At 35.4% G+C, this 22,834-nt stretch overlaps 1 protein-coding gene across 5 annotated transcripts in view; it reads right to left on the bottom strand.

The window, feature by feature from the left end:
- Nucleotides 1–3,761: 3,761 nt before the first annotated feature.
- Nucleotides 3,762–22,834, bottom strand: part of LOC113226365 (TBC1 domain family member 15) — a 25,644-nt gene continuing 6,571 nt past the window's right edge. The window contains exons 2-13 of one of the 5 annotated variants that reach the window (XM_026458965.1): nucleotides 21,353–21,545; nucleotides 19,843–20,101; nucleotides 18,471–18,646; nucleotides 18,369–18,371; nucleotides 17,366–17,537; nucleotides 16,680–16,776; nucleotides 14,932–15,095; nucleotides 13,138–13,390; nucleotides 11,674–11,861; nucleotides 10,981–11,107; nucleotides 9,613–9,840; nucleotides 3,762–4,606 (exon numbers count right to left, since the gene is read on the bottom strand). In XM_026458965.1, the coding sequence (XP_026314750.1) occupies nucleotides 4,538–4,606; nucleotides 9,613–9,840; nucleotides 10,981–11,107; nucleotides 11,674–11,861; nucleotides 13,138–13,390; nucleotides 14,932–15,095; nucleotides 16,680–16,776; nucleotides 17,366–17,537; nucleotides 18,369–18,371; nucleotides 18,471–18,646; nucleotides 19,843–20,101; nucleotides 21,353–21,545 (1,929 nt within the window). In that variant the 3' untranslated portion in view covers nucleotides 3,762–4,537. The remainder of the gene's footprint in view (nucleotides 4,607–9,612; nucleotides 9,841–10,980; nucleotides 11,108–11,673; nucleotides 11,862–13,137; nucleotides 13,391–14,931; nucleotides 15,096–16,679; nucleotides 16,777–17,365; nucleotides 17,538–18,368; nucleotides 18,372–18,470; nucleotides 18,647–19,842; nucleotides 20,102–21,352; nucleotides 21,546–22,834) is intronic. The other 4 variants (XM_026458968.1, XM_026458970.1, XM_026458967.1 and 1 more) reach the window with 4 other exon arrangements.

Consider the following 22,834-nt stretch of genomic DNA (forward strand, 5'->3'; position numbering starts at 1 on the left):
AAAAAACAAATATACGCGATTTAAATCCGGAAAAATAGTTTCATTCCAAAGATAAATTTAAGTTAAAATGCAAAAAACGGTATTTTGACTTACAACAACATACGTGGGAGTTATCGGAGTATACTGAAGGACAAACAAACTATGAAATAAGTCACGATTCATTATAAAACTGGTTTCAGAGCAGTGCGGATTTATCTGTGTGCCGTCCGCGCGGAGCACCGGAGCGAAGTAACACGTGTTGCGTTAGAACATCATTTTGGTGAAGCGGATTGCTCCGTACGAAACATGCGCCACGTGAACTCCGCACAAGCTACCCGTGCGTTCATTGTAGGCGACTGTCTTCCGTGAATATCCGTAGTAAATTAAATACTCGATTCAGAGAGCACTGCGGTTTTTACGCATGCGGACGGCCCGCAGACGAACAGTCCGTACGGACTTTACGCATGGCTGTGAAACCGGTCTTAGGGTCGTATTCTAGAACTCTACTCAATGCTCAAGTTAGGATTGTACTGGAAACACAAGCACTGGAAATACGAACCTAATGCTCAAGTCAGGATTTGAGTATGGTTTAAAGCACTCGAAATCATACTCAAGTCCCTGCCATTAGGGTCGTATTTCCAGTGCTTGTGTTTCCATTGCAATCCTGACTTGAGCATCGAGTAGAGTTCTCTAGTGTCATGATGACGAGTGGAGTGGCAGTGTCACTCAGATCTTTGCGATTTAACGCTTGAAATAACACTGCAACTTATACGGGTAGGCGAGTCTTATCTCTATATTATCACATGATGTCATACATAAATTATACGTGATACGATTATGTTATACGTGATTGGTCTGGAGGCGGTTTGCAGTCATTTGATGGAGCGAAGTATACTGGATCCGTATAACACAATCAGTTGAAAGTAATTAGGTACTAAGTGGAAGAATAGTCACAGGGTTATTCCAAACAAACTAGCATGGATTAGTTTATGGTTCAATGACCATAACAGATGACGTGAAAATTTTATTGTAAACATCGTAAAAATATACTAAATATATATAATACACTAAATATATATCACTAGTAACAGCTTTCAGTAAAATTGGTTAAATCAATAAGTCATAAAGTGCCAAAAAAACCTGTAACTAAAGGGTTACTTGTAAAATACTAACCTCGCAAGACAATAAACAACTTTTGTTTCATCACTTTTAATAATTCACCAGATTTAACATTCATAAAAGAATAATATATTTAAATACATCGCTTTAAACGGTAATAACTCTGCGCAGGATCGGGGGTGGGAGTCGCCGAGGGCACATGCACGTTTGAACTTACTACCAAACACAGATAATAGTGTCAGGTAGTACAACAAAAATTTAAAACTTTATTTTTAATAAATTTATTATGTTATAAATACATAAAACGTTGAAATAAACATCAAACTCATGCACGCACGCACACACTGATACCCACATATACTACACACATTTTGGTATCCTATTGTTTTTAAAAATATTATCTTTATTTAATTAAACGTTACGCCAGAGAACTGTCCGAGATGATAAATGGAATCTCTTTTAACGCAGTTCTGGCAGAATACCAGCGTCACGGGAAACTGCTGCATGTGTGCTGGGGTCAGGGCCTTTTCACTGCCATGACTTCCAAATTTACTTTAATTAGTTAAATGTGTTACTTTTGTTATAAAAAAATGTCATTTTTACGTGGTTCTATATAATAATAATTAATAATAATAATAATAATAATAATAACGCTCACAATCAACATAGCCCCGCACTAGGGAAACCCTATAATTATGGTGTTAGTTTTAGTGGATCCTATGTAAATAAGCTGTCATGAAAATGAATACAGTTTTTATCTATCTATCTATGTTTTGTAAGAGATCATGGAACAAAAGTTGGTGTTTACGATCATTGACCTAAGGTCAATGGTTACGATGTTAGTAATATAGACTATATAGTATAAATCTGTTGCCTCTTTTAAATTAGCCTATAAGAAGTTTTTATTATCAACTCAATTATAATCTCATTACATAAGGTAGTCGTGCATTGCTTGCAAAGTTCTTAAAAAGTGATCAGAGCCAATTTGTACAATGTGTTAACACTAATCACCTCACTTACACTACATATACTCACCTCACTTACACTACGTATACTCACCTCACTTACACTACATTATAATCACATTTTTGGTATTTATTTCATTTTTATTATTATGTATCTATGTTAGGATTAGTTTATGGTTTTGTTTCATATTTTAAGTTTTGATTTATATTTGTAATAAGTTTTATACCTAATCTTTATATATCTTTTTTGTTTTATTTTTATCTTACCGCCTGCTTGGACGAGGCGCCATCTTTCTTTTTGTCTATTTATGGCGCCACTGAAAACCAGCGTAATGAGGCGTTCTTCAACGACTCGTTACAAAAAGCTGAGTGGTGACCATTTTGGTAACATATAATGTATGATTGTGTTTGTTTTGTATTATTTATTGTAAAATGTTGCGAAATAAATTATTTTTCTTTCTTTCTTTCCTGCGAGGTTGTTACTATTTTAAAAATAACGTATTAGTGATGATAATTAAAATTAGAATACTAGTAAATAATATACTGTTTTTAACAATAGGTACTTAGCGTAAAGTAAAAATGCAACCATTCAGGTACGAAACGTTTATTAGGTATCTACCGAAATAACTAAAGAAAATTTTTGGATATGCACTACGGTACAACTTTGTCAACAGAATTATAAGTCTTATTGAATAATTAGTTTTCCTTAAAATTTATTTATTTATTACTGGCACTAATAATTGTCAAATTTAATATCGTTTCTCTCCGACATAACTTGTATTAGACAATTTTTTTTAGGGTTTTTTCGTGTTAACACTTTACGTTTTAAACAAGTGTCAGTCTCATTCTACCAGTGAATTGCATTCATAAATAAAAATCACAATGTCAGATAGGGCAATTAAGGCAAAATTATCAAATAGGCCAGTTAGTTAGGTGAGGAACGATATCACAGTTAAAACTATACTTGTACACGAAATTTTTTAACCAAATTGAAATGATAATTTTTAGTAATAATTTTCTTAAAATTTGGAATTCTTCCAGGAATGTGCTATATAGTAGAAAAATAGAATCTTTATGGCTAAAACAAACCAAAATCGAGATTGCAATTGCCTGGTAAAAACGTTTGCGTTATGTTAACATAGTTTTAAAATTACAAATAGAAACAAAGGATGCCTAAATTAATCTTAGACAGCAACGTCTAAAGTTCGAAATCGATTTTAACGAATTACCTTATTATATATGCCTGCACCTTAAGCGCGTTTACGTACAGCATCCGGTTCGTATTTGTTCCGAATCCAAGAGTACACAAATCTAGAAAAGTCGGACCCACTTGGGATGTCGCTTGTGCACTAAGTCCTATTCCAATCAGGGAATATACGAATATCGCTTGTACCCTAGAGTTAAAATGATCGCTGTGACATTTCAAGCCGTCATTTCTCGGATTAGAAACTGGGGGTCTACTCTCGACATCCGTTCGAAACAATTACTGCCAAATAAGCACTACGTGACCAAATGAAAAGACGCGTGATGCGAATGAAGCTTGATTCTTGATACTTGTCTTTTAATTTTGTCGAATATTACTTATTTGACAGTAATTGTTTCGGACGGAGATCGAGTGTAGACCCCCTGATACGAATCGGATGTAGTGCACATACTCTACTACTTATTATCGAGTTCTTAGGTTTTCGCGATTGCTACATGGAAGTGAAAATATTTTTCGGAATCGCGTGTATTTGTGTTTTTTTTTGTCAAACAAACCAAGGTTTTTTTTATTCTACGGGCTGTCAAATTACATGCTTGTAGAAGAGCTGTAGCAGTCCCTGGGTGCCGCGCGTCTGTAACGCTTTAGTAATGTTTAGTTCACTAATTAAGCGCCACAGTCTAACATGAAAGTGCCCTTAAGATCCCAGGGCTCCAAAAAATAGTTTCATTTCCAATGTAATTTATTCATAAAGTTATATTCTTTATCTACGTTTCTTAACACAGGCTATATCGAACATTCTATCAGAAAGAACATGATCAAACATGTTCAGACGTCTATTCTATTGTTATAAGAATAACGTACAATATTAAGTTTAATTTCGTTTAAAATTTTTTTCAAATCGAAATAATTTGACAAAACTGGAATCGCGTTTGCGATTACATTAATTTTTAAAAAACGATTTTTTTAAACAATTCTTAGGAACAATTTAGATAAAGGCATGAACGCTCTACATATCTTTAGTGTATATAAAAATATAAAACATATGTATAGCTCGTTCCAAACAGTCTATATAGCACAAAAGCAAAAGTGCATACCCAGTTTAGGTTTATCGGCCGCGTCATTTAATTTCAAGGATTACTGCGATAGGTAACTCCAACCACTCCTATATCCGCCAAATTCTACGTCCAAACGCGGAATATATGGTATGCACTTTCGAGGGAATTCGCATGTACACTTCACTATGTACACGAATAGGTACATACATAAGACGTTATGCGAGTAAAGCCCAAACAGTTTTTGTCACTATTGTTATTTCTAGTCCGTTATATTCGAGTGTATCCTGAAATAGAAAAAAAATACATATTTAATAACGTTTCATGTAGGTATTGGATCACACACTGTTAAAACTCTTCATTAAACTTTGGCGCTTAATAAGTTACATTCCGTTAAATTTAGCTTAAAATGACACATGTCTAATCAAGAATCAATGTTAAAATACTGTTATAACGACTGACCTATTGACATGATATTTAAATCAGTGTTATAATGTCATGGTAATAACTAAAGTAAAAAACCACCTCACGAATAACAGCGAAGGTGTGCAGCGCTAATACCATTTGTTAAATTTCCATATAATTCTTTATTGGAATGAATTAGATAAAAAATCGCGTGTCGGTCTGGTAACAACCCTAGTGCACAAATAAATAATGAAGATCAAGTGCGGGTAGTTAGAAAAACGCACTTGATCTTCATTATTACACGGCTAGAAGATGCTGACACCCTCTTCAGTCCCTTCGAGACCATGGACGTTGCAAAATGTCCAAGACGTCGACGTAAACAAAATATGTTTTATACGTGATTAAGTCCCGAATTAAAAATCAAATAATGTGTGAAATCGTGATAGTTTAAATAATAAAGTAGACAAAAAATCGTCAAAAACACATAATTTAAACATTTCAAAAATTACCGCCAAGATCGTTTCTCTACTGGACGAGTTGAGCGACTCGACTTCCCTGCTTTTGTTCACTGAACCTTATAACTTGGGCCTTTTCAAGACAAGAGTGAGGTATTATATAACTAGTGCTGAAGTTCTCAATAAACTGACGAAAAAAGTGGAGCTTATAACCACCATTATGTGCAGAAAGATGTCGTAGTTCGGCCACGTCATGAGGAACATTAAGTGCAAATTACTCCAGCTTATCATCCAGAGACGAATCGCTGGAAAACGAAGTGTCAGTAGAAGGTAGCACTCCTGGTTGAAATATTTGAGGGAATGGTTCGGCTGCAGTACCACTTGGTTCTTTAGAGCGGCAGCCCCTATAATTACGATTTATCACGAGAGAGGAACCCCAAGAAGAAGCTCCATCTTCGACTCCATCTTTTCTCCACATATTTCCACAATAAAAAAACTATATTTTCGATGCGTCCTAACAAATACTTTTTTCTCATCGGATAACTTCATCGAGATATTGAAAAGTAATAATATTTCTTAATGAAGTAACTCCGACAGCCATGTATTAATCATTTATGAATTTCAATTACCGTAAGTTAATGGGTGATAACTTAAAATAATTGTTGTTTACTTGATGTTTAAAAAAAATAGGTCACTGCTACAAGTTACGTCGTCTTAAGTTTGCAGACATATCTCTCATCAAGCTAAATTTCACGGGATATAGATTATAATGATTGATAATTGATAGCGTTCGTTCCTTACAATTACGGACATAAGTTATATAAAACAATAAGAAAACTAATTATTTACCATTGTGTTAAAAATTAATTTTTAGAATTATATTTTTAAAAGTATTAACTTACGTCCGTAAAAGAAGGGAAGGAACAACAAGGAAAAATAATTACTTAGCATGGTTGAAAATGAACCTTACCGGTTTATCATATGGTTAACAATTCACTAATAACTCTCATGACGGCCACACACCACAGTGATTCCCTTAATATCTTTTTCCGTTTCAATACATCTAAATAATGTACTACAAGATACATATCTTTTGTCGGATTTAATACGTCTACCCTAGTGTGTGGCTCGCCTTATACATTCGGGGTTATTTAGTATTATAAATGCCATTTTGTGCAAAATGTAATACGTGCGTGTTATTTACAGAATAGTAGCAAAATATTATTCTTGTTTAAATACAATAATTGTAATAATAATTTATTTTTCATAGGAAAATAGAAATTTATAAATTGAGGTCATTATCAATATTCTATTCATCACAGAATATAGAATATCTCTTATTTTGACATTGAGTACTTTTTAAATATCTATGTGTATTAATTTATTTATTGTTTTTGATCATAAGAGTTTGGCATATTGCCACCGTGTATGGCACAGTCAGCGACAACGTGAGTGTAAGTAAAGTGGAATTAATTGATATCCACGGGCATTTACTTCGTACTAAGGCAGAATATACAAAGCAGCAGTACGACCAGCCATAATGTATTGTGCTGAATGTAGGGCTCTCAAAAAGAAAATAGAATACACAGCGCGGAAATGAAAATCCTAAGATGGGCGGGCGGCGTTACAAGATTAGACCACGTCAAAAATATCCACATCACCCGGAAAAGTTGTTAGAGAGCCGACTTAGGTGGTACGGACATGTTATGCGACGACCGCCTGATCATATGACATGAAAGTCCTTGACATGAGTAGCCAGCCCAAGAGACGTGATAGACCTCGCCTCACATGGATATCCCTCATTAATAAAGATCTGCGAGAGCATCAGTTAAGACCACAGATGACTCAGGACAGACCGTCTTGGAGAAGAGTGACCAGAAGGGCCGACCCCAAATAAATGGGAATAAGGCCAGGCAAAAGAAGAAAGGGCATTTACTTAATATAACCTACTTCCAGGCTATTGCAGCGCCACCTAGATATAAGACAGAATTTTGAAATTTTTCAGAGTAACGACCTTGTAGTATGGCGATTAGCAGTCCCCTTCATTTATTCGTCCAAGATAATTATTAGTACGAAAATCGGTCGCAAAGAAAACTTCCTTCGATCTGACAGGACGTGTTGATCTTTGTATTATTAATAATTATAATAAACTATAAATTAAACAGCATGGTATTCAATAAAATCAATACTCAGAATTCCATGTTCTGTGTTACTATTCTTACAGATGTTTTGTGTGATTTGTGATTTTATAAAACCCTCTTTAGCTTTACTGAGAACTTTGTTCTTTTCTAAATGTTCGTTAATGGCATTTCAATAACTCAGCTTTATGTATAACAATTGTAATTAACCCGCGAATTTCCCTTAAACGTATAAAGTTAAAATGTGAATAATTTGCATCAAAATTGTAAGTTTACTTCTATTAGTGCTGTAAATGACAATATAGGAGTTATGATCACGAAAATCCGTGCTTGTTTACGGCAAATGTGCAAATAATTCTCGTTCATTATGTATTGTTTATTGGATTTTGTTACAATAGCAATAATATTAAAGTAATATAGAAAATGTGGAACCATCTGCTAAACGGCTCTAAATGCGCCACGAAGCCATAAGAATATCCGCCGTTTAAAACGGATGTACATGTTTTAAAGAATGTTTAGTGCACTTATGATTATTAGCACTTTCTACCACTTGCTTTGTCAATCACAACCTTGCTATTGTGGTAGTAGGCAATATTTTGTATTGTACTAGGTGTTACATTTTTTTTTTTTTTTTTAAGTATTTGGAATTGAGAACAACGTAACCGGAGAGCGTTGTGGTGTGGGAGAGAACGTAATGACTGAGGTAGAAAACAGAATGCTTCAATGATTTGGTCATATAGAACCATCGAGTATATAACCAGAAATATAGACGAGATGTCATTTAATTTGTTTGAAAACTATTCTGCCAAATCATTACTGTGACAACTGCGCTCCGATTGGCCAGCCCGAGTTCGAAACAATTGACGGGTGTCGTCAATTGTTTCACTTCAAGTCGACCAGTTCAACTTTGCTATAATGGGTGATAATTGAAAATTAACATATTTAATCACCGATGAAATGTGACTCCGTTTGTTTTGTAATTAGATGTTTTGCTGTTTTTCCCACACCACCGAACGGAACAGCCCCCATATTTAGAGATATTATCTTTATTACAATAAATACAGAACTTTTTTGGAATATACGGAGACGTACACACAGGCCAGTTGTTGGCGCTGTACTATTTCAGCTTTCTAATTTGTGATTTCAGTGCAAACGAGAGTTGATATTTAAAAGTAATATAAGGCCCATTTGCCTGATGAGCTGCCAGGGATGAATGGCCTTTATTTCATTTCTATTTCTGGTTATTATACTCGCTGTATAGAAAGGACTGATCTTTATATACACATATTTATAGTGATACTGGAAGGAAACGTGGAAAATTCTACCTAGGCATACATATCTCAACAATATTGACGCTGTCCTTGAAAAGGCCAGCTTGAATTTTAATTCAAGACTAAACGGGTGTATCCGAGACTAATGCCAGCGGAGAAAGCTAGTATATGTCAGGTGGTTTCGGATGTAGAGTCTGACAGTGGAACATAAGCCTGATAGTATCAAGCTGGATTTCACAATATACAAGTGTATGTAAATGGCATAGAATTGAATATTTCTTAAACCGAGCATGCTGTATATCGCAAACGGTGTTTAATAAAAAAACGATGTGGTTTTAGTAAAGGCTAAACACGAACATCTGCCATGTTACAGGTATTGAAACTTTTAGAAGTTCCGTATTGTAACAAGTACGGCAAACCCATGTAAGCTCTAGTGAAATATAACTTTTTATATAAAAAAACCGGCCTTAAAGATTCGTGGAATTGCATCTACTTGCCAAGTTTTATTGAATTCGGTTACAGGAAAGGACGCAAAATCAGATTCATCCCCTAGTTTGCCACCCTTAGAAGGGGGATATTTTCTTCAAATTTAAATGGGACCAATGCTGAGGTACCCTCTTTCCAGCAAAAAAAGAATCATGCTCATTGGTTTACAAATGAGTATTCGCGAACATATATACAAAAACTGCAGCCGAATTGAGAACCTCCTCCTTTCTTGAAGTCGGTTAAAAATAGTTTTATTCAAGTTTAAAGTTGAAAACTATCTATCTACAGCTTTGGACAATACAATTTATCATCTGTGATTGTCTATGGCGGTCGTAGTATCCGTTCGTATGAAAGGTGTTTAAGTGTACAAGTTTGACACAAAGCATATGCTGGTTTCATACATTGTGCACTTTGAATCCAACACTAAGGAAGCCGCGACCAAAAGCTAGTCAATAAATTAAATATTGCCTATAACCAAATATCTACAAACACACAAAACAATTCAGAAATTCATATCCAACCCTATTTGATACATAACTTCCTCTATATCCTGTCCGAACATCGAGGTCGTACCATTCGCTGTGGTGGGGGCATCCTCGTCATCCGTATCCTCGGGTGGTGCGGAACCTCCTCCCAGGGGGGTCAGGCCGAGGATAATGCGGATCTGGTCGGTGAGGTGGGGCGCTGATACGACCTGGTGGTATATACCTTCCGCTGCGCTAAGAATTGTGTCTACATCTAGTGACATTGACAAGTCGTTGACGTGCTGAAAAATATTTTAAACAAGTGTTAGAAATCTACGATGACGATGTAGTTTCCATGTGGCTGTGTGGTGGAATATTTCTTAAATCTTCTTCATACAAGTCTCCTCGAATAAAGGTTAACTCTATTCAGGGTTTATGGTCAGCCGTTCTACACAAGTCAGCTGTGATATCATTATACTAAGCGAGCTTTGGATAGACTCAGAATTCAGTATAATTACTAGTCGTACCGTTGTACATTAAATAAATTACCACCACCGAATAAACGTGTAAAAGCTTTTACCGTATAATTATTAACACAAAGATCAAACACTTTAGAAAAAATCCTTTGATCCGGCCGGATTCGAACCGACTAAGCCAACTAAGCCACGGAACGAGGCAGCGGACTTCACGAATTTTTCTATGTGTTTGTTGTCGGATCTTTTGTCTTATATAGGTATATACAAGGTTATTTGTATATATGTATACTAACAACTTCCCTGGACTATATTACTAACATCTTAAACAACAACTTTTGATTCACGACTTTTTACAAAACATAATAAAATAACGAGTTCTTAGGTTTTCGCGATTGTTACACATAGGAAATGAAACTATTTTTCCGGATTTAAATCGCGTATATTTGTTTTTTCAAACAAACCGACGTTTCGGGCCCTTTACAGGTCCCATGGTCACGGTTGACTGTGGTGGTACAGTCTTCAACCAGTTATGTCTAATATTGATGCAAACCACCCTATTTTTTCACTATAGTTACAATAGTTATTAATTAAATACCTTATTTTTAATTTTACAAAGAAAACTTGAAACTTGTTTAAGTTTTAAACTTTTAAATTTTTGTCGTACTATCTAACACTTTTTAGATCTGCACTTCGTAGTAAATTGTTTAGCGAGTTCCGCCGGCCGCTTGCTTTACTACCGAGCGTTCTGTTTAAATATCTTTATTTTTATCTTTATCTTTATTATTAGTATAAAAGCAAAACCTGCTGAGTTATTAATAGTCATGGAACAAAACTTGTTGTTTCTGATGTTAGTAATATTTTTAACTAGCAAATTATTTTCAAAGCTGCTATCTTTTACAAAACTCCATATTGAAAGGACTGTTTTAATATTGAACAGAAACCGAAATAATGAAGTAAAGTGTTCACCTTGAGGATCTCAGTGAACCCGTAGTCCCTTGAGATAAGCACGTCCTTCTCTGCGTCGAGTATAGCAACACATATCAGGAGGTGGAAATTGGCGCACGGCAAGCCTGTCCATAGCACCTCCCAGAGTCTGTCGAAAGGAAATAGAGAAATAAGGTCGGGGTCTTGAAGTTGGGCCACTCAGTAGTTTTATAATATAAATATTTTAAACGTAGTGACATGTAAAGGAATATGAAAAAGCTAAAACGTTGAATTTAAATTGTAATGTCATCGCAGTACTGTCTAATTTTGCTTGCTTCGCTGTCAGTCGAACAAACGAAGACTAAAGCGTGAATGATGCTCTGTATACAATTTTAACGCCCTATAAGTTCGGACACTTTCTGGCGCGGACCCGACGTCCATATAATTGTAAGTCAATGGTGTCAGCAGAATATTTAATTATACTTTCAACAAGTACACAACTAATTTTTTATTGAATTGATATTCAATTATTTTTATTTGAAATTACTCCACTAGATCGTTATAATTATTAATACAAAGATCGAACACTCAGAAAGAATTCCCTCGATCCGGCCGGATTCGAACCGACGTCTTCTAGCATACCGTGCCAGACGCTATACCAACTAAGCCACGGAACGAACCAGCGGATCTCACGAATTCTTCTATGTGCTTGCGTCGTATATTTGTGATACGTACCTCATAATGTCTCTATGCGAGAATTCCCTCTTAAACCAGACGAGCAACCATCTGAAGCAGAAGTACATATTGGCGGAGTCTTTGGCGGCGAGATGTTGTGCAAGGCCGGGTGATGCGAAGGTGATCAGCTGCTGCAGCTGGAGGAGCTGCTGCTTCATGCCGGCTTGATCCATGTCGAAATTCGATGCCTATGAGAAAAGGACATTTTTTTATTAGGAGATTTTATTATAGCTTTTTGCCTGCTTTAAACCCTCGTCGCATTATACCTAAGGTTACGAGCCTCTGCGTATTTTTAAAGTAACACCTGATAGATTAATTTAATGACACATTTTATTGCACCCGTGTTTTATAGCTAAAGTAACGGCACGCTATGGTGGCCATTTTGACAGATCACAATATAGAGGTGAAATGTATCTATTACTTAATGTCTTGTTAATAATACAAATTACTATAAATTCAAATGTTAAACTGCAATGCCCGAACAGGGTTCATGTACTGTCATTGTGATAGTTATTAAGATCAATTTTACACAAATTGTACATGGAGCAATAATGAATAAACAAATAAAATAAATAAATCTCAAGTCATTGGGCGAAAAAATATAATCAAATCGAGTCACATCTATAAATTTTTAGAATAATAACTTAGTATTGCGAGGCGTAGCTGATTCAAGTTTTAATAAATAATTATATATAAATTTTTTTTGACGTACCTAAGGTAGAAAAATATAATCAAAATTGTTTGTGTATGTGTGTCAGAATTTACAATAGATTACCAAATGACATTAAACACTTGCCCATTACATTATTTAAGACTAAATTATATGAATTGTTAAAGAATATAGTATATTACAGTATTAGGGAATTTCTACAATAATTTTTATGTAAAAGAATTTAAATTAATTATATATAACTTAATGTAAATGTAACCATGTGACGACCTATTTTTCATTTATTTTGCATGCCTAAATTATCTTCGGGCGAAACATGCTTGAACTTATATGTATATTACTGTGTTATCAAGACCACCATGTTTTATGCAAATAAACGATTTGATTGATTGATTGATAAAACGAAAATAAAAATGTGGTCAGCGATCCTGTAAGTGACGATATAGGTATTAGATCACATTTTTTAAATTACAAATTTCCAAAAACAAATGCCGAGTTGTGTCGTAAAATTGTCCATATATCCATAAATTTTTCTGCGCGTCACTATTGACAAAAATGTATATCAATTAGCTCCTTCGACGTGGTTATGAATTAATACGAAACTTGATGAGCGAGGCCTTTGTTTTTAAACCTTATAGATGAAGAAAAAATAGTATTTAAACAGTAGAGCCTGTTTTCTGCAATACTTATTGTGCACACCCAAAATTCTTATCGGACTGACACTGGAATCAATAAAAAGATCTCCCATTAAACCATACCGAATGGAGACCTTAGCAAAAAACAAAAACACTTACAATTTTATCCATGAACCCGACAAAACACCAGAAGCTGTCAACTTCGTTGCCCAAAAGCAGCAGCAGAGGCGCCAGGATATCGCTCATGCCCTGGACGTAACCCAAATCGAAGTTGTACATGACATACGTCATGAGGATGTCCTGCAGCATCAGCAGGTTCGGGTTATTGTCGCCTGCGAAGAACGGATGCGTTCTGTCGGTTCTGTTCACGTCTTTTTCGACTAAACTTTTTCTGTCTCTGTACTCTGTGAACCTGGGGAGTTGAATACGTGATTTCATTTGTGCTATTGACATAATATAGTTACCTCAATAACGTTCGACCAATATGATTTTTTTTCGTTGTTTTCGATAGTTCTTCTGGTCATCGTAATGGTAGACGAAATTTAGTATGTTTTTACTAAACTAGTCGTGCCATCTTTTGAGCACTTTGAGAACTACCGAGTAGCGAAATCAGCTGTTTAAAGACCACGACGCCATTTTATTCCACTTATAGTGTATTGTCGCGCACAAGCAACGATTTGAACGATTTTTATTGATTTTTAAATGATTACAAACATCTCATCATTGGCCTTTAAGCGTTATTTTTTTAATACGCGATAATCAGAAACAAAATAGCTGTTACAAGCAGCCGCAGTGACGATCAGCATTAATCTCTTACAGATTTGGCTTTCGGATTTTGATAAGCTGGCTACATTTTGTATAAAACCCGATAATACTTTACTACAGTCGGTTTTTTTTTTGAAAATGCAGTAAAATGACAGTTCACTGCGCAAAAGTGTTGCCCCACTTGCAAGCAGCTAGTGATTGCAGTCGATGAAATATTCTATCGTTTATCGACTGAATATTGATCGCGCTTTTGGAATAAATAGCCAAAATTGTTTCCTTTGAATCATCTTTGGCTTATTATACCTCCTACTGCTGGGTACAAGTTAATTTGAATTGCCAATTTTTGTAAATTCATACATACACACTACATTTACAACTACTTCTATTAGAAATACAAAAAGGGACATATTTTAAAGTATTTTTATTTCAATTTAATATACATAAGCAAATTTTTATTGAATTGATATTCAATTATTTTTTATGCGTAATTACTCCACTAGTTTGTTATAATTATTAATACAAAGAAAAATAACAAAAATACAAAGACACGACAAAAAGCACATAGAAAAATTGGTGAAGTCCGCTGGTTCGTTCCGTGGCTTAGTTGGTGTAGCGTCTGGCACGGTATGCTAGAAGACGTTGGTTCGAATACGGCCGGATCGAAGGAATTTTTTCTGAGTGTTCGATCTTTGTATTAATAATTATAATATACAAAAGCAAATTAAAAAAGTATATAAATAAAAATTTTGGAAATGAAACTATTTTTCCGGATTTAAATGGCGTATATTTGTTTTTTCAAACAAACCGACGTTTCGGGCCCTTTACAGGTCCCATGGTCACGGTTGACGGAAAAATAGTTTTATTTCCTATGTGTAACAATCGCGAAAACCTAAGAACTCAATAAAAGTTTTGAAATTGCAACACTAGTACGCCAACTGTTAAAATAAGAATAAAGAAGACAATACCACAATTAGTAATGATTAGAATGTAGTAACATTCATAATCAAGAGATTTTTGCACAAATTTTACCTTCTGTAATGTTCTATCGATAAAACTGTCGACAACAACTACGTGACTATTTAAAATTTCACGAAAACTGGCAACCCTGCAAATGTCATTTTACTCCATCTTCAAATGACAGACTATAAATCACGAGTCTTCAACTACGTTCATAAGTAAGTTACTTGCCTATTCTCTTGGCCCTCAGTCATGGACCGCCATTGCAGCTTCATGGAGAAGTACTCCTCGGATTTCTTCTTCCGTAAAGACCGCAGCTCGCTGTGGGACATGTTCCACGGATGATAATCCAGCAGGTACTTCCAAACGGACTGTCGGATTGAGTGAGCCACTCCCTGGGAATACCAAAATATTATTTGTAAATGTAATTGTCAAAAATTAGTCCGATGCGTAAGAACCAAGGACCAAGAGCTAATCTTCATACCATAGATTGTAACTCTGAAAAAGGTCAAAAATCCGCCTCAGATCTAGATAGTGCTGATCAAAAAATAGCCTGGAAGTAGTTTATATGGTTACTTATCAGTAGTCTGAAATGACATTTTCCAGAAATAACGTTTGCCCGAATTTTCATAACTTCGAAAGTAATTTTGAGAGGAAAATGTTTTTCTTTTAAACCTAACCTAATCGAACCGAACCTAATCGTGTCAACATGCCCGGAAAAAACAACGGTTTCGTTATAATCCGGTTTTCGGTGCAATGAAGATTCGAATAAACGTAATTTCGGAAAAAAAAATTCGAGTTTGTGATAGGTTACCGTTTATACTACGTTAATGGCCGTGGACATCAAATAATTCCTCTTTAATATGGAATAAGAAGTCAGTATTTTTTCCTTGTAATATATTTTCTGAAATTTGACATATGTATATGCATGTTAATAGATAGCATTGTGTGTTACAAACTAATTTATAAATTAACGCTTCCTAATATGGGTAGATGGCGCTAAATCTAAACAAAATAAAAGAATAGCCGGCACTATAGTCCATTTGTTTAGATACTTAACTAAATGTATATAAGTCAATAAAAAGATGTATCAAGACTGTTTACATTTAGTTAAGTACAAACGGACTATATCTATAAAAATCCGTTCAATAAGCGCCATCTAGTTGTTTTATTTGTTATCACTAGAAATTAGAGCAGCTTTGATAAATTCATCGAGTCTATAACCAGAAATATGTTCCTGGTAACTCAACAGTGATCCATCACTTATAAATATCAATTCTCGTTTGCACTGAAATATAAACAACTGCCAACGACTGACCTGTGTGTACGTCTCCGAATATTCCAAAAATGTTCTGTATTTATTGTAATAAAGACAATATCTCTAACAATGGCGTGCTGTTCCATTCGCTGGTGTGAGGAAGAACAGTAAAACATCTAATTACACAACAAATGGAATGAAATTTCATCGGTAATTCAATATTGAATATATAATTTTGCAATTGTCGTCCATTGTAGTAAAGCTCAAGTTAACTGGTCGATTTGAAGTGAAACAATTGACGACACCCATCAATTGTTTCGAATTCGGGCTAGCCAATCGGGGCACAGTTGTCACCGTAATGATATTGCAGAATAGTTTTAAACGAATTAAACTATTTCTGGTTATATACTCGATGGATAAATTGCAGCTTGTCAATATAAAACAAATTAGTTACAAAAATAGCTATTTGGTACGCGTCGCGACATCTTGTGTACCAATAAGTACTAAATGCCCGACAGTTGTCATGTATCGCGAATAGCAGACTTCTTGAGTTATTGGTTCATGGTAAGAACTAAAGACATTTATAAATGTATATAACTTATAAATTAAAGTCATATGTACATGATGCCACAGGGAATCCAACTGCTGAGAGGGCTCACTTGAAAAACAACGATGCTCCCACTAGACTACCACCTACCAAAGAATGTGAAAGAAAACTTACCCCTCTAAATATAAGTTGTCGCACCCCGTCGACTTCAATAATTCTGCCCTCTGTGTCCTGAAGGCCCTCCCATTTCTCCGTCGAAAGCGGCGACCCTCTGATGAATACAATTTTTTTTATCACGCTATAATAAAATTATAGGTATAAACTTCGTATTACAGCGTTGTTATTTGAAACACAAAAGCTTTTTTTTTATCAAATATAACCATTATTTTTTCATTGCATCTTTAATTTAGCATTAATTCACATCAATTTTAACGTAATGTAAAATTAATTGCTAAATAACAAACTTTGTAAATAGCTAAATTTCTTTGTAGGTTAAAAATATAAATCGAATTGAAAAAGCTTGCAAAGCTGGCAGAGTTTGCAAACAAATAAATATTATAATGCTATAATAAAATTATAGATTTAAATTTCAAACGATAATGTTGTCATTTGTGACACAAAACCTACTTTTATCACGCGACAATACATATAACTGCCTCTGTAGCTGATCGGTTACCATCTTGGTCTGCCGCGCAGAGGTTCAGGGTGCGATTCCCGAGACGGGAGAAAGCAAGGCCTATATTTATTTCTCTCGTGAGTTTGGGTGTAATTTGTAGCTGTCAAAAAAAATTCGGAGTAAACTTAATATTAATAATACAAAAAAACTATATGGACATGGCAGCATTTATTCGTTCACAAACCTGGGTATGTTAGGTCGCGGTGGGAGGGTCGGTTTAACGCTGATAACCTCATATTCGTCGCTCTTTGTAACTGTAGTAGCGTCTTCTAAACCACTCATGCTTTTCGTCAGCAGATCCGCTACTTCTTCTGACACGTCACGTTTCCCATTTACTCCTTCATTGCCATAGTAGACTGGAATTAAACAACGGTGGTATGTAACAGGGTAATTCTGCCATTTGATAAATAAACCTTACGGGCATTACTGCAAGGTGCACTTTTGCTTCTAGAACTACAATCAAAAGAGAAACGTGCTCAGGAGAACAGGTATGAGTAAACGGCGGTATGAGGTTTGAACTTATGCTTGTAAAAATAAAGGTCAAACTCCCCTTGCCTTTTTTTAGAATTTCAAGTGACTGGACGAAAAAGTCGTGCGCCTGATCGTAAGCTACATGGTGGTTTTGACATTGACGTTTTATGTCATAGACTAAATGCTTCAAACACATAATTATTCATAATTTGAAACATTGAAATCGTCACAATAATTGGTCGTAGTTTCAAATTTAACTTTACGCTGTTGGCGTATCGTTCAAAGTTCAATACCATTACTTCATACCTATTACAGCAAGTTACCACGTTTTGATTTTATATTCAAATTTCAATAAATGTGCTACCATCTAGCGGTTAACTGAACGATGACGAATTTGCAATATTTACTTAGTTCTCCAAAAAACAAGCTTCAATATTGCAGTAGAAGGTTTACAATTGTTTCTTGTAACAAAAAAGTTATTACGATAAATAGAAAATTTAAATCTTATTAAAATTAAATAAACTAAGTCTTAATGATGATGCGACTATCTTTTTAACACTCCAAAGTAACGATAATTTCTAGGTTTCGCGCGAGACAATTGACATGAACATAAAGTACAAAGCGATAATAGCGAACTGAACTCAAGTTTGAGGAACCCTGCATTTATTGTGCTGTTAATTTCTGAATTTAAACCAAGAATATGTAAACGTACTCACGTTCTTTCCGAAGGGAAGGTACATGTGCAAAGAGAAAAGAAAACAGAAATACATTGTAAGTTATAAAGTTGTTTAGTTGAAAATACAAAGAGCAGGTCTTACCAATATCGGTGAGCTTGGAGAAAGCCTCCATAGTGGTCTCATAAGGTCGCTGTTTGAAATTGGAAACGAGGTTCCAGACGACATCTGTCGTGTTTTCCGTGAAGATGTTCAGCTCCGCAAAGGATCGATTGAGGTCCAGCGACTCTTGGTTTGGCTCCACTACTACATATGTGTTTCTGGTGGAGATGATTTATAATATTTTTAAACTATTTATTAATTTTTATTTATCTTAAAGGAAAACCAACCGCTTGAAACTAGCTTATAACATTTTCTATCGATAATAATCTATCGATAAAACTTTCGACAACTAAAAAAATAAGAAAGGTCCAAGTATTGCGCCTTGTGGAACACCAATTTTACCGGAGAACCCAAAGAAATCACTCCATTTATGTCTACTTTCTGAATTCTACCGTTAAGATATGACGAGACAAGTTCCAACGCCTTGCCACTTACTCCGTAATATTCCAGCTTCCTAATAAGAGTAAGTAATATGATCCACGCAATCAAATGCCTTTGAGAGGTCACAGAAAAGTAGCGTTCTGGGACCTTTCCCAAGCATCAAAGATATGTTTTAGTAGTGCTACCCCCGCAGCGCTAGTCGATCTACCACTAGTAAACCCATATTGTTCACTATGAAAAATAAGATTCCTACCGAAATACGACAGTAGTTGAGTCAACATAACCTTTTCGAATATTTTACTTAAAGCTGGTAGAATTGAAATGGGCCTATAATTACTACGATCAACTTTTCTACCGCTTTTGAATAAAGGAATAACCTTACTGTATTTCATCAAATTAGGAAAAATACCTTCGTCAACACACCTATTGAATGCATCAGCTAAATGTGGGGAAATTAGATAAATTACCGAGTCTATAACTTTAATATGCCCCAGAGATTTTCAGTTTTTTTTAACATGTATACATTTAAAAGCTTTAATGATGTCTTTTGAATTAACATGATGAAAATTAAATACATGTTAGATCTAACACCTCTAGCTGAAAACATCGTGATGAAACTCGTGAAACCCTAGTTGAAGAAGGTTCACAACCCAAACCGTGCTGGGCCACAGTGGCGGACACAGCAAGGAACAAAGGTATTCAAACAAAATATTTCAAACAAACGTCGGTTTGTTTGAAAAAATAAATATACGCGATTTAAATCCGGAAAAATAGTTTCATTTCCTATTACATCTATTTGCCAAGTTTTACTTGTATCGGTTAAACGAAAGTGCGAGAAACCGGATTCATCGTCTAGTTTGCCACCCTTAGAGGTGGTTCTATTCTATTCTATACACACAAAATACAGTCGAATTGAAACCTCCTCCTTTCTTAAAATCGGTTAAAAAAGGGCAGCTTAAAATGAAAAACACACCTGTCGTGTCTCGTCTTAGCAGTCTTGAGGTGATTCTTCAAATTAGCGACGAACATCTCGGCGTGTCCATGCTGGAAGTAAAATGTCGCCTGCCACACACCCGGCTTAGTGGAGAAATGCATTTGCTGACTGTTTCGGGTAACTTTGAACGTCTTTAACTCATCCAGGGAGATTTTTATAATGCGCGCGCGAGCCGTGGCATAGTCAGACGTCATGTTGCCGCTGAGTGTGCGTTGGCGACGACCTATGGAAATAATTTCTTGAAATTATCAAGAAAAATCAAAACATTAGAAAACAAAATAATCAAAACCTTTGGCGGTCAAAATCGCCTTTTTTGTTTGTTACATCAAACAAATTATATCGACATTTTGATGTTATACTATCACAGACATATCTTCGTTTTGTAGAAAGGGTGAAACTGACATTACGAAAAAAATTTCAGGGGAGCATGGTTTAGGTTTTAACGACTGTTTTAAAATAAATTTTAAACTTCAACTTAATTGAAACCAAAATTTTATTTAAAACAGGTCGTAAATATTTCAAAACAGTCGTAAAAAACGTCGCATATTCAATTCCATAAAAGTTAGCAAATTAAACTAAAAATCGACAAATTCTTTAAAAAACCTGAGTAGTTTTTAATTAATTGGTCGATTTTTAGTGTTCTTGTAAGTAATGGGTATAGTTAAAATTCTTTTTTTTAATGAGTAACAAAAACTCTAGGGATTGTAATTTTTAAGTTCATTGAATGTCAAGATGGTTGACCATGATATTCAATTTTTTTTGTGAAATTCTCCACTAATTTGTAATAATACAAAGAACACTGAGGGTCGTATTCCAGAACTCTACTCAATACTCAAGTCAGAACTTGAGTATTGCAGTGAGCACTGAAAATCATACTCAAGTCCTTGCCATTAAGTCGTATTTCCAGTGCTTGAAATCATACTCAAGTCTGCTCAAATCCTGACTTGAGCATTGAGTACAGTTCTGGAATACGACCCTAAGAAAAGATTCCTTCGATCCGGCCGGATTCGAACCAACGTCTTCCAGCAAACCGTGCCAGACGCTATGCCAACTAAGCCCCGGATCGAACCTTGTGAATTTATCTACGTGCTTGTTGCAATCTTTTTTTTAACGACTTTTTGCCGTAGCACCATTGAAAGAGAAATCTAGGGATTGCTTTTTTAAAAATTCATATTTTTCACATTTTTAAATTTACAATACTGATTTAAACATAGATAGAAACAACCTGACAAAGCGAACCGGTTTACTCTCCTGGATTTTTGTCCAAGTTAGCAGAAACTGCATAGTAATAATAACCTTTTGTATAAAGTATTTGTAAAATCTCTTAAATAGCAAATAATGAACGTAGAAACGTAGGTACGTAGGTACATTTACCAGGCAAAGTATAGGTATACTTTGCCTGGTAAATGAATTTGTGACTTTGTGAAGGCGACTGTCTTAATATGCCAAACGGCGAGTTGTCACCGTTGAAAACAAGTCACGTTCTTACCTATAGTATTGACAACTGCCCACTCCTGATCCTGAGTATCGGAGTCGATGGTAATCAGATCGTTAGGCCGCCATTCAATGCACTTGGACCCGTCTCCGTTCTGCACGATGCACAGCATGCCAATGGAGTTCAGGTCTGTGATTGGGCGGCCCGCGCATGCTTTTAATAGGACGCCATCTTGGGTGAAGATGTCCTGGAATAGACAACATTATAACCACGTTGAGGTCGGTTTTTTTAGTGCTCTGTACGGAGATTATCATTTCATTAAGTATAGGGTCCCAATAACTGCCTCCGTGATCGAACGGTTACCACAGACTACCACACAGGGATCGCGGGTTCGATTCCCGGGCAGAGAGAAATACTTGTATGGTCCATATTTATATCTTTCGTGAGTTTGGATGTAATTTGTGGTTATCTATACATGTGTCCATAGCACCCGCGATACAGGGTTATCTTTGCGGAGTTATAAGTGTGTGCTTTATTATTATAAAAAAAAAACTTCATAAAAATGTTTGTGGTATACGGTCCTGGTGTGTCTTTGTTTTTCCAAGGTCTTGTCCAAAATGTCTCATGACCTCGGTGGCCGGTTAGCAATTTGAAAAACAATCTTTTCTAAATTCTACTCCCAAGTGGTCTGGGTACAGGGAATTATTTAATTTATGTGTGCGTGGACTGAGGGCCCACATGATTTTTGCCAGTTGTAATACCTGGAAGGTTTAGTACAAATTGTAAAGCATTTTGTAAAACACAACCTGGAATTTGTAAAGAATACATTAAAAAACTATACAACATAAGGTGCGGTCTCTCAAGTCTCACACCAAAGCTTCCACTTCTGGGCAAGTATTTAGTTTGCCGGCATTGTATGTTAACAGAAATTTAGTAAAAACCTCTTTAAACATTTACACAATGAACAAAACGTAATTTGGCAATGATTATATATTATTACATGTTTCTTTATATGGGCCCTGAGAAACCACATTTAAAAAACGTATAAATGAATAAATATATACAGGGTGTAAAATTGAGACGGCAGCAAGGCCAGCCACCTTAATCGTTGTAGTTACAGGAAAACGGTTCCAGAAGACTATCCATGGATAGAGGTATCCATGAATTTTGAAGATATTTTGATTGGCATTCACAGATTTAAAAAAATGTTACAGTTAACAACCTTTTTTATGACATTCGATCCGGTCTCTGTTAAGGACCAATAGTCTCTATGGGACCAACTGAGGTAAGAGTACTCGAAATGTCAGACATCGCAAAAAACTTTTTACTATACATTTTGTAGGGACATATTTAACAATTAGTTATTCTAGGTTAAGGAAACTAACAAATTGACAACGTATTATGTATTTCAAAATAAAAACAAATAACAAAAACCAAAATAACATAAAAAATGTATGATACCAAGTGCTCGAATTGATTGCCGCCTTGGCGGATGCATCGATTGGCTCTCTTCCGCAAACAGCAAGTAGCGGCTGA

This window comes from Hyposmocoma kahamanoa, unplaced genomic scaffold (assembly GCF_003589595.1).
Source record: "Hyposmocoma kahamanoa isolate Upper Pololo Valley unplaced genomic scaffold, ASM358959v1 190, whole genome shotgun sequence".
NCBI classification, from domain to species: Eukaryota; Metazoa; Arthropoda; class Insecta; order Lepidoptera; family Cosmopterigidae; genus Hyposmocoma; species Hyposmocoma kahamanoa.